Consider the following 13,232-nt stretch of genomic DNA (forward strand, 5'->3'; position numbering starts at 1 on the left):
ATCGGATCCTATGGTGTTTGGTCTCATTTTAATCAGAAAAACGTCGGGTATATGTCGAGAAAAGTTTCATACAAAAACCAATTAAGAGTAATAAAGTTTTGTCGAGGGCGTTGAATGTTGTCGCAAAAAGAGAAGGAGAGAAAGGGACCGAGCAAGAGTGGGGACAGAGGGAGAGAAGGAGAGAGAGAGAGGAGGGAAGCCCGAAATTCGTGCCGGTGCTCTCAATAATTCGTGGACATCGACCGCTGCCTTGGCGAACGCTAACGTTCCGGCAAGTGTCGTCGTGTCGTACACGTGGAAAGGCAGTTTGGCAGGGCATGTGTCTCGTGAAAGAAACATCGTTCCTGCTCCCCCCACCACTCCCCCACCTGTCACTGGTCTAATGGCCGAGGGGTTAATCGGGACTAGGAAGCGAGTAAAGCCGGAATAAACCCGCGTAAAGATTTATGAATGCCCCCGTGAAAAGCGAAGATTGTCGGGACGTGAATGCGATTCCATCTGTCCTCTCCGGATCCATCTGAACCCGTGATTGTTTCCGAGAGAGGACAGACTCGAACCGCGACATCGAATATTCCCGGGAACGGGAAAACCCGTTTATGCTATCGTTCGTATCATTGACCTCTCTCGAGAATCGATCCACTTAAAAAGCATCGACCCTCTCCTCTCTTTCTCTCTGCGCTACTCGATTCGTCGATAAGACGCTCCTTCGGATAGCACGTACGAAATATAGAATTGTAAAAAAGTTGCTTTGAAAAACTGGACACTGCACTGGATCACTGCGAAAATTCGTGCAATATTCTCACAGACCTCGAGATCTTCTGTAAATAAAAATCACGCAGATTTGTTGGATGACCATTATTTTATAAGTAGACTGCACATATTTATGCAAAATAAACATTTTCCCACCAATTGCAAGGAATAGTAACGCATAGATATTTCTTTTTTTCGTTGACAGTTTTAATACAACGCGCTACGTCCTTAAATTCTAATAATGTTTCTACTGTGTTAAATTGTGCAGGAACTCTTGTCTTAATCATAAATGCATGAGATCGATCCTTGAATCAAACTTGAAGTACAAAGATGGATCTATATTTGATGCCGAGTATGTATCACGCAGACGTTGAGCTCGTGAAAAGAATCGTCGAGCATGAGTTTGTAAGACACTGTGATGAGGAATTTCAAATTAAATTTACACGTTTTGAGCGCAGACCATTGTTCCACATCCGAGACTAAAAACGGACAGAAATGTTAATTACATCCATCGGAATATCCGAAAGAAGAGTAGCAATTTTTTCGCTGGGGAATGTTCATCTCAAATTATATATATATATATAACTACAATGTAACTGCAATTTTCGTTCACATTTTACGATTTTACTAGAAACTTTTAATAACGTACCACCCCTTCGCGCAAAAATATTTGAAAGCTTGTGGAACGCGGAGTTCTGTGTGCTTCCGTTAAGTTTTTCTATCACCAGCAGAGAAGAAAGTTTCATTCGATTTTCATCAACTCGGATACTTCCACAGATTCGTAAGTTAGCATAAAATCCAGCTGTTCGGCAATTACCAGGATATTACGCAGGAATTTGTATGCAGAGGAGAGAAAAGTCGGACCCCGTACAAAGGTTGGGTGATTCCACTGCGAATTTTCTGCACGACAGCAAACAAGTACATTTCCCGGTTGAGACATCAAATATCGTCGGAATACATGCTATCCGGTGTTTGGTTGCGTGTATCTACGCTGAAAAATATTTTTACGCGGAGTTTACACCGGGGGCCGAGCGACTTCGGTTCTCTCGTGACGTTTATCCACGGAAATAATTAATGGGAGCGCGCCGGAGGAAGTCGATATCTTAAGAAAGGGGAGAATCGTTTCCGGCCGGGGAGCAACAATATCTCGGCCTCCACCGATGCAGGTTGTTAGCGATCGTAAATCTTCCATCGAGTCGCTCCTACTTTCGAGAAAGCCGGATCATGATCTGCTCTCCTTTCCCGTCTTACAACTTGCTCAAAATCAAAATCCTGCGAAATCCTTTGGGACGTACAGTGGGTGTAAAAAGTGAACTGATTTTTTATAATCAATTAAAAGCATTGGTTTACGAGATGATATGCATAATAGATTTTTCAAACATTATAATTTACAAGGTTACATGCAAAAATAAAAGTAGGAATTTTTTAAAACTTTTCTATTTCTATTTTCTATATCTCTCTTAATAAAATTTAAAATATATGTTTTGTAGATCTATGTTACTTATACACATACTGAAAATTACATCGAAATCGGTTCACGCAGAAAAAAACGACACGCATAGAAAGATGTATGATTCTGTGGATTTTAAGCAGAAACTGTCTTCGAAGATCAAAAATCTTGTAAAACTACGATTTTCACCATTTTTAACCGCTTGTAGCTCGCGTGTATGTTAATCGATGTCGATGAAATTTTCAGCATGTGTGCAACTACTATAGATCAACAAAACATATATTTTAAATTTCCTTTTAGGGCCCAAATAAAAAAGTTTACTTGTAAATTATAATTTTTGGAAAATCTTTCTTGCATATCATTTCATAAACCAATGCTTTTAATTGATTATAAAAAAATCAGGTCGATTGGTACAATTATGAAAAAGTTATTCTATTTTAAATGGCGTACGAATACTTTTTACACCCATTGTATTTCGGTAAGTGCTTTCAGCAGATCTGCTTCGGAAAATAATGACAGTCTTTCCGATCAAATCAAATAAAATCAAACTGGGATACCCAACAATTATTCTCAATGATGTTAAGCAGCACCAGTATATTCAATAATTTGCTTTCTTCAAAATTATTAGATTAGCAACTAAATTCACGACTTTCTTTTTATTTCTCTATTCCCCAGACAAGTTGAAAAATCGCTTGAAATACGACAAAATATTATTGAATCAAATGGGACATGTTTCCCATGTAATGAAATACTTCTGTTCAAGAAAATGCGAAGGAACTTATTGCCAACCTACTATCTTGAATTTGCATTCTGTGAATTAATATTGCTGACAAACTAATATACAGATTGATGTAGATAGAATACAAACACCAGTTCGGATAATCGAAGTTCCACCGTATGTAGGTCGTCTGAGAGACAAGTCCGAAAATTTCCATCGTCAAAGGCTGAAGTCTAAAGGCACGACGACGATGAGAAGCGTGAAATTTGACGGGCAGATGAAGAGGATAGTGGTTCGATCGTTGGCCCGATTTTCCCCGTTATTTTTCCGTTTTTCTCTATTTTTCCAGGCGGGGGCGGCCGGTCGGCCGGAGTGAAAAGGGGATTTCATTTAAAGCGAGAAAGTTTCGCCGATAAAATCCGCGAGCCGTGGCCCGCCTCTTCGGAGGATTCTGTTTATACGTTTATGTCGGACGCGAATGTTTGTTTGTTCCGGCGCGGAGTGGAGCCGAGCCGAGCGGAGCGGAGTTGAGCGGCCGCACTGTATTTGCACGGTCGACCAGACCGAATCAATTTCTGCTTTTGGTTTCAGTGTCCACGTTCGATGGCGAACAATTAAACTTGACGAAGATCACGCGCAACGAAATGGGGGCGTACCTCTGCATCGCGACCAATGGTGTGCCGCCAACAGTCAGCAAGAGGATCACCGTCGACGTCGAATGTGAGTGGATTTCCAGATAACTATTATCATTCCGGCCGCGCGCGTACCGAGCCTCGTACACCGACATATCTTGCATTTTTAATTTACCGGTGCGGCGAACGCGTTCTCGAAACGACGAACGTAGGACGCGGTTTTCCATTTGCAATATTGCTCATCGCGACCGAGCCGATATTGTTGTTGAATCAAACTCGATGAGGTATAAAAGTTGTGCAAGGAAAGGTTTCTTCATTGAATTCATCAAATTCAAGCATTACTCTAAGAAAAGATGACATTTACAATCTTCAACTGTAAGCACCGGTCAAATTCACCGGTTCCAGATTTATCATTCTACAATTATAGAAGTTATAAACTATTGTTGTGTGGGGCGCTGAAATGATTGAATATCTTTAAATTCCAATCGAGCATCCAAATTTTACGGTTGCGCGGATGAAACAATCATCGGGGCGTGGATCGCGAACACTGAGGAAACATCGAGTGAAACGAAGAGTGCGACTCGACCGTGATCGAGTTCTGGATTATCGGCGTGGACGGGTGGGGGAGATATTGTTTAAATTTCATTCGTCGAATTGCAGTCGACGCGACGACGCGACTCGCGCGACGGTGGCCGGGTGGTCGTGTAGGATTCGTCGAGGGGTAGAAAAGTGGAGGATGCGAGGGTGGGTGGCAGGGAAACGGCGGGCAGATGCGCCGTTAGGAAAACCCGAGGGAAATACCGGTAGCTCCGCGCGCGCGTCCCGCCGCTTCTGGTCATTTTTCCCTTTTATGCGTTCCATTCGTTCGTGTCACTTGGCACAGTGGCGTGTGCGTGCCGAGGAACCGGCGGGCCCTGGGACAGGTCGAATAGTGTCCTTTGAATATTTAGAGGAGCGCAGACATATTTTATTTAGCCCCGGCAAGAAAACACTGGCCGCCCGACTCGCTCCCTCGAAACGCTCCAACATTTTTGTTGTTCCCTCTGCCTGGCGCTCTCTTCTCCTCCCAGCACCCCTCGCACGCCACTGAATAATTTTTATCTGTTCCCGGATGTGACGGGGCTCTTCTGTCTCCGAGGATCCGCTCACCTCTCGAGAGCGTCGTTCCCGCAGCCGAAACGTAATTATCGCCGAGTAGAACGCCGTGCGTTCTCTCAATCGGACCGAATAATTGCAATCAGAATTAATTAATCAACGCTATAGGAAACCGACGCGGCGACAAGGAGACGCCGTTCACCACAACCCCAGTCCTCCTAACTCGCGCGCGTCTTCAGTGATGCGCTTCCGACGAACGCGCTCGCGTTTTCATCAAGTCCGAAATGTTCCGGTGAAAAACAGTCGGAGAACGCGAGCCCGCCCTCCAGCAGCTTTTCCACCAATCCTACAGCATTATTCCAGTATTTTTTATGTTAATGTCTCGAGGATTAAATCCCATCAAAGTTGAAACATTTCCATAAATCCGTAAATCCACTGCCGCTTGGGTCAGTGTACAGTACCGAAATGAAATTTTCCGGGCGGAATTGTAGACGCGCGCTGGCAGAACGCGTCTGCGTGGAATAAAATATTCGCGGATGAAATTAACAGTACACAAGTTACCGTGTTAATAATTTAATCGAGGATCAAATGCGGATTCTTCGGAATTAGCAATTTTGTTTCCCTGCGTCGGAAGCGTGGGGTTCGTTTAAAGTAGAATAAAATCTCGTTGCGTGCTCGATGCTTCCGCGTTAATGAGCGTAACGTGAAAGAATATGTATAGCATTGCGTAATAGGATTATGTTTTCCTGGGATAATGAACAATAAGCTGTTCGAACGGTGCACGAGCGATGAAAGGACTTGATCGTGTTGTCTGACCACAAATACCAGAATCTACTTCAACACACCAATCGAAATATGAAAGAGGAGAAACATGACACAAATTTTGCAGTCACTCACACCGAAATTCTTGTACAATGAGTGTACAAAGTATTCGCACGCCCTTTAAAATAGAATAACTTTTTTATAACTGTACCAAACGACCATTGACGAACGACAAACATAAACGAGCATTGGTTTACGAAATGATATGCAAAAAACATTTTCGAGAAATTATAATTTACAAGGTTACATGTACAAATAAAACAGGCATTTTTTAAAACCTTCTTTGTTTGGGCTCTTAAAGAAAATTTCAAATATGTTTTGTAGTATAGTAGTTAGTAGTTACACACACATGCTGGACATTTCATCGAAATCGATTAACATACACGCGAGCTACAAGCGGTTAGAAATGGTGAAAATCGTAGTTTTACAAGATTTTTGATCAGTTTCTGCTTAAAATCCACAGAATCGTACATCTTTCGATGCGTGTCGTTTTTTCCTGCGTCTATCGATTTCGACGTAATTTTCAGAGTATGTGTATAATTAATATAGATCTACAAAACATATATTTCAAATTTTATTAAGAGCCCAAATAGAAAAGTTAAAAAAAATGCCTTTTATATTTTTGCACGCAACCTTGTAAATTAGAATTATTTGGAACATCTTTTTTGCATATCATTTCGCAAACCAATGCTTCTAATTAATTATAAAAAATCAGGTCTTTTGGTACAATTATAATAAAGCCATTCTAGTTTAAAGGGCGTATGAATACTTTTTACACTCACTGTAGCTAGAACACGTTCCTATTTAGAATCAAAGGAACAGTCATTTTTTGTTTTTCATCCTTCAAACAATCTTCACTAGTAATGTTAGAAAGATTAAAAGAATTTAGTTAATAGAGAAAGAAACTTCTTGTAAATTAGCCAGATAATTTTTATTTTGCATAAACATTTACAGTCTAAACTTCGTTAATTTTAAGAATTAGATTTTGCGTACATGTTCCTAAAGATTCTTTAAGAAAATTTTGAAAAAATCGACAGTCCCCTCAAACGGGAACACCTCGGCAACGATTCGGTCCACGGACGTTCTGTTTCTCGATTAGGTTAATTCCGACATTGTCGATAAGTTCGCGGAGCGCTGAGGCCAGGAATAAAGGTCGGTTCGCAGGATGAAGGAGATCCGGTGTCGGGTAGACGTGGATAGAGTCGATGGCGGGAAATGAAGAGAAGTATGCGTTAATTAGGGTCGGCGCAGGCAATTTGTGGATTTGCGGCGAGCCCGGCGCATACCGGCGCGAGCTGCGCTCGAGTATGGTTGCCGCGGGCCTTGTTGTTCGTCTACGGTTAACCCCTCGCGTTCGCCAGCCGATTTCGTTCTCGTCGCGTTTAGGCTTGCTGCGACTTTTTGCCCGATTAATTGCGGGAATATCTATCGCAGGCTTTCCGACATAAGCTGTGTCGCTCGCCAAAGTTCTCGCGTCGTTTCGGTATTACTGTCTGTAGTAGTTTACACAGAATCATTGCGGGCCTTTGACCCCCGACGAAGCCAACTACGACCGAAAAGCTGCAAAAGCTTTCCTATTCATCACGGCTTGGGTCGGAAAACTGCATATAACCATGAAAACACGAGAACACGACGAATTTGCCATTAGTTCAGGCAATTAGGATACTGGGTTAGTAATTATTAGAATGCGGATTTGATGCATTCATGACAAAAGCGACTAGATGTGCTCCAGCTTATTAAAACTATTGGAAAAAGACATAAATGGCATGCAGCTTGCACCTCCCATTTCCGGCTGTTGAAGGAATTTTAGAACACCCTGTATAGGTAGTACTGAATCGAAGTGATAAAAATCAGTTCAAAAGAATACATACTCTACGTGATTAAGAATATACCAACAGATTGGTACAATCATCAGAAATTGTTAAAGTTCCAATGAACAATTAAAATTTTGTACATTACAAATTATGTATATGTTATACGTAAGGGGCATAGGAATTTCAGAAAGACTTAGGTGGGACATGGCGCAAAAAAAGTTGGGAAACACTGGTCTACAGGGTGCCTTCAAAACTAATCGGAACGACGCGACGGAGCGTGTGTCCATTTTGACCTGTTACTTTAGCCCTAGTTCAGACACGGCGGAAACCGCGCGATTTTTGTTTTTGACGCGCGGATGCGTGTGAACGAATACATAAACGGTAATGTAAATAGCTGTGCTTGATTCAATTCGCGGTAGGCGCGTAACAAGCCAGAGAATAAGAATCGCCATTTTACTGCCTGGATTCTGAAAGATTAATAACTGCTTAAGAAAGCCGCGGACGCCATTTTTGCAAAGGAAAATGTTGCTTCAAATGGTCCCAGGTACCTCCCACTTCCGAATGTTGAAGGAATTTTGAGACACCCTGTATAGTGTAGTTAACAAAATGATCCGCGGAATAAAAATTGGATGGGCGCCGCTGAGTGCCGCGAACAGGAATGATCATTTTCCGTGGGAACTGTGGCGGGATCGCGGGGCAGATGGAAGTCGGTAAAAAATCCGATAACGGAATAATCCTTTCGCGGAGTGCGGACGAGGGTTGTATCGCGTTTTCATCAGCCGGAGATCATGCAATTCGACTTTAGCCGGGACGATTGCAGCACGCTCGCCTAATCCGAGGTTCGGGCCCGGCAAAGTTTCCGGGCGAGTTTCTGTTTATTCCGGTCGAATTAAACTGCGGACAGGGCATGGTTATTTTCCGCGGCGCGAGCTATCCGGGCACGGTATTTACATTTGATCAATTCCGGACGAACGAGAGGACACCGAGAGAGAGAGAGAGAGAGCTCCCCGTGGCGTGGCACTGGCTCCAGCGTGGCTCACGTTAGAAAGAAACTTCGTGCCCCGATGGAGGAAAGTTTTTCGACGTGGGGCGCTGCTGCTTGATAGTCGTCGTTCGGCACACCGATGAACCCGAATCCCCCGCCTCTCCCGTCCCGGTCGCACGAGTCGGAAAATTGTTCCGAAGCAACTCTATTTGCCGGCGAACCGGGCAGAGATGGCGCGATTATGTTAAACGACCAACCGTTAGCGTACCTCCGGCAACTTCCAGTTTCGTTTCGACCCCGTGAAGTGTCGCGGACATTCGTCTGATCGATGCTCGACTCGATGCCAATTCGGCTTCAACTAGGACTCCTGTCGGATAGACCCCGTCGAAAACCGGAGAACTCTCCACCCAACTCCGCTAACATTTTTAATGCTAAAATCCAGTTTGCAGAGTTTTCGTTTCATACGAATTCGACTTCTATTAGAAAGCCGATGTCAAACGCGAATTTCGCACCTGCGAACAATTTTTAGCTGTAAAGACCGGCTTCGATTTTTTCGTTTCACGACTATTGAAATTGTAAAGCCGCGACTTTTATCGGAGGGATGGTGTAGAGCGCGAATTTTCACATCTGGAAATCACTTTTAAAGGTAAAGGGCGGTTTCGGATTTTTCGATTTGCTACCACTGGAGTGGCAAAGGTTTCACTTTTATTGGGAGAAACATGTCAAACGCGAATTTCTGCAGCCGGTCACATAATGTTTGTTTCGCAACTATTGCAATTTGATCGTGGTGTGCGAGGCTCATCTAGATCTTGATTGATATACTGCGGGTTTGTATGCATTTATAGTGAAAATGAATACATGCAATTTAATGTTCATTGTAATCGAATGCAAAGAATTTTTGCTTCCGCATAAAAATTCGCAGTCTATCAATCAGCATCCCCGTCTCACGATCGAGCGGGACAGGGGATAGTTGTTAAGTGCTAACCTTGGTTAATTAATGTTAAAGTTTCGCCGATGATCTTCGTACCGAATCAGCTGGTGGGCGCGCCAGCTGGCACCAACGTCACTATCGACTGCCAGACAGAGGCTTATCCAAGGGCGATGAGCTACTGGTACATCGATAAGGAGATGATACTCTCGAACAATAAGTTCAAGACGATCTTCACGGAGAACAGTTACAGGACGAACATGAAGCTCACCATTAACAACTTGCAGGCTGGCGACTTCGGGAACTATCGTTGCATCAGCAAGAACTCGCTGGGCGAGACCGAGGGCTCGATTAGGTTGTACGGTAAGATGATGAACGATCGCCGGCCATGGTTACCTACACCCGGTTTCTCAGCAGTTTTCTCTTTGCAAATCCCCCGTTAACCGGCCGCCGGAATCAACCGAATTGTTAAACATCGCTTCCCATTCGTTTATAATATCGTTCCATGCGCCTACTTTCAGGCTAGCGTTGTGCGATCACAACTCTTTGGTGTCCTGAATACGTGAGATCCCTTCTCAGCTTCAAATGAACACTCGAAGATATTTCAACGTCAAAATCAAGACATTTCTTCCGATCTAGAATATTTATATTCTAAACGATTTTTCATTTTATACAAATGAAGTTGTAATTTAGCAATTCATTAACTGTTAACTGGTATACTGGGGTCTCTCATGACCCCAACGAAAAACATTAACATTTTTTAACTTCTTTAGAACATTTGGATTATTTAGTCTGAAATAATACACTTGAATGTGTCTGAAACAAATTTATACAAAATGTTAGGAAACAAAGGGTAGAAAGGTTCTAGGATGATATTTTATAATCTGATTAAACACTATACTAGTTACGGGTTAAATGAAAACAGATTTATTAACGTAAATAGTGGTTTGAATATTGGTACTATACTAATGCTAATTACTAATTAGTATTGGCGCCTTAGGGTCGCCATAAGAGTAAGGATTCATTGTAGCTGGTTCCAAATGAAGAATCGCGAATCTCGTGAATGGACTGGGGATTTTACGCATCTGTGATAAAAATGAATAGATCCGATACAAACAACGTGAAAATATCTGAGGCATTTGAAAGTCTACTATTTCCAATCCACTGAAACGATTATACGAAATAAATATCTATGTATAGAAATGTGCATAAAAATTCGCAATCTATTCATAAAATTGCGCAATCCGCACGGGTCGGGAGATCGTTTAGCACATTGTTGGAACCCAGATCGTGGTCTCTGATACTCTAAAGTTCGATCTGTCCTTATCGGTTATGCAACCGTGACAGAGCGCGACCTGTAGCGAGTAGGCTCAAAGCGTGGAGAGAGTTCAGAGCGTATAATTTTTGTTTCAGCTATTCCGAAGCCGTCCGCGGCGCCGAAGGCCACGGAGATCAAGAGCAGCGCCAACAAAGAAGGTGAGAGAGCCTCGTTGAATATCATTTCGCACAGCTCCAGCCCCGAAATCGATCATCTCTCGCTTCCCTCTTCGGAACGAACGCTCGTTAGCTCGCCGGCTCTCCACGGTTTTATTCCCAAAAATCGACTATAGCTCGCGCGGTTTAGTGGATAGAGAGAAATGGAGAAAGAGAGAGATAGAAAAGAGAGAGAGAAAGAGAAAGAGAGAGAGAGCAGGTGGGCGCCACGAAGAAAAACAACGCGGAAATTACACAGCTGAGCGAACGGCCGGAGCCGAGCTCGTTTCCCAACGGGAGAACCGGTTTCGAGAAGAGGGAACGGTGGAAAAGTTCGCGACCATGAATCAGCCTTTTATCGCGCTCCTCGAACGATTATTAAACGCCACACGGGATGGAATAATTCCGCGAAAGATCGACCCGTTTGCCGGTCCAACGCAAACAATTCTCTCGTCGTATCGATTCGTCTCGCGCCTGTTCCGAACGACCGAAGATATTCGTTCCAGAACAAACGTTCACAGCTCTCTCTCTCGCGATTCGCATTTTTGCTAAATATCTCCGCAATTCGAGCTCGAACATCACTTTATTCCCTTCTTTAAAAGTCCCTCGAAGCGGTTTTGAACGTCAGGTATATTCCCGTCTTTGCAGCGAAAAAATCTAAAGATCCGAATGAAATGAACGCCCAACTCTCTTGCTCTACTATTTAATTAATTAGCAGATGCAGTCCGCGTTATCCTTTGCGCGAAAGATTCCCGGAAACATTCAAAAGATTGTTGTTTGTTCGCTGGATATGATCGGCAGACCGTGCTCGGAGCTCTTTGAAAGTTTCCATTCCCGTAGATTAATTTGTGAAAATGATTTCTTAGTTCCCTCATTTTATTCGAGAAATAACGTGGCCGTTTGCGAAATTAACGTATCTGCACAGCCTATTGGCAGGCTACCTAACACTATATAGCCTTACAAACATAACAAGATTAAAATTTGAACTTTGTGCGGTTCATATTAGAATATCTGCGCTATTGAGTATATTTATTTAATCATTTACCACGAAAGCATCGTTATAATTCCAATAATTTCGAAATAAAAATCTGTAACCGGTCATTCGATCGGTGGTGATAGATTGAGCGCTAATATCTGATCTGCAGTCATTTTCAAAAGTCCAAAAAATCTGTAGTCTAAACTTCTTGGATCCTTTCGAACAGTGTTCTTTCGCGGCACTGGATGTTTAGTGTTCAAATCTTTCCTAAAAAAATCAGTGCGATTCGCCTGGATCTGGATCTGTCTCGAGGGTAGGAGCACTTTAGGGGATCCTGGGCCCGGGAACGTAATCTTTACATGACTCGGGGCCGAACGACGGTATGTGCTCGCACATTGGCCGGTGTATTATTAAAGCAGCACGAATAAGTTGGGCGGATGCCTAGGTCAGGTCCCTGTGGCTCTGGCCCCGGTGTTCTCGCAGCGAAACCAATCTCAATACGCTGCATTATTAACGCCATACAAGGCTCGGCCGCGACCGTATTACCGCCATTAAGCTTCGCAATTTTACCTAACCGCCTCACCTGCCCGGATTATTGTAACATCGTACCCTTCGCTGCGCTACCCTCTCTCTCTCTATCTCTCTCTCTCTCTCTCTCTTACGTTACCTTCCATCTAGTAATTGTAACCAGCCGGATTTTCACTTGGGACAAGATCCGAAAAGCTGCGGAACAACCTGGCTGGTGCTGCACCTTCCAGACAAGCTCGATTGTTCGACAGATGCAATTTTAAAGTGCTCGGTAATTGTTCTCGCGAAATAAAGCTATTTGAAGCTACGGTCTCGGATGTTTTTAGCTGTGGCACTTCATTCCTGAATTCCTTAGATCGCATATCGTTCCTTTTCTAGTTTGTCACCACTTGAACGCCGCACAGTGGGACCTTTCGTCCAAATCACAGACAAAATCAAAGAACTTTCCATAGAAATAAGGTAGAGCGATGGAAGTTTTTAAAAATTGAAGCTGAAACTTTGCAGAATATGGGAAAAAGTAGGGAGATTATGGTAAGAACGTTTTTTAACGTTGAGAAAATCCGTTAAACTTGCACAATTTCAAGAAAATTGTGGTTTTTCCAATACCACGCGCGGAAAGTTCTTTGAATTTGTCTCCGATTTGGACGAAAGGTCCCACTGTGCGCCGCCGCTTCTATAACATGAATCTTTGTTCAATTCTGAATTTCACAGTTCAATTCTTCGTTCGCTGAAGTAAGTCGCTTTCATTTTATACAATCTTTGATTATGCATAAGATTTATCCTCTCTCGTGTCAATTCGTCACAGTTTTCTTTGCGTCTCGACGAACAGTATGTGGCGTACATCATTTTCTTCAACAATGCGTAATAAATAAATGTATTTGAACCGCATCTCATCTAATCTCGTTCCTTCGAATGAAGTAGTTCAGAGATATATGTTAGTATTCATTTTTCCGTTATGTTAACCTTTTACGATTGCATTGAATTTGATACCAAAGAAGAAACTCTGAGCTGAGAAAACGAGATACATTATATCGATCTAAATCTAAATAGCTCAGAAAAAT

General features: G+C 42.9%; 2 protein-coding genes across 7 annotated transcripts in view; one reads left to right on the forward strand and one right to left on the reverse strand.

The window, feature by feature from the left end:
- The window catches only part of LOC143209054 (lachesin), a 417,332-nt gene that overhangs the window by 319,180 nt on the left and 84,920 nt on the right, over positions 1-13,232 (forward strand). For all 6 annotated transcript variants that reach the window (XM_076424212.1, XM_076424218.1, XM_076424213.1 and 3 more), the window contains 3 exons: positions 3,510-3,638; positions 9,273-9,557; positions 10,608-10,670. In XM_076424212.1, the coding sequence (XP_076280327.1) occupies positions 3,510-3,638; positions 9,273-9,557; positions 10,608-10,670 (477 nt within the window). The remainder of the gene's footprint in view (positions 1-3,509; positions 3,639-9,272; positions 9,558-10,607; positions 10,671-13,232) is intronic.
- Positions 1-13,232, reverse strand: part of Fuctc (alpha-(1,3)-fucosyltransferase C) — a 91,983-nt gene that overhangs the window by 73,881 nt on the left and 4,870 nt on the right. The gene's annotated exons all lie outside the window — the stretch shown is intronic.

Source organism: Lasioglossum baleicum, chromosome 5, assembly GCF_051020765.1.
Source record: "Lasioglossum baleicum chromosome 5, iyLasBale1, whole genome shotgun sequence".
Lineage (NCBI taxonomy): Eukaryota > Metazoa > Arthropoda > Insecta > Hymenoptera > Halictidae > Lasioglossum > Lasioglossum baleicum.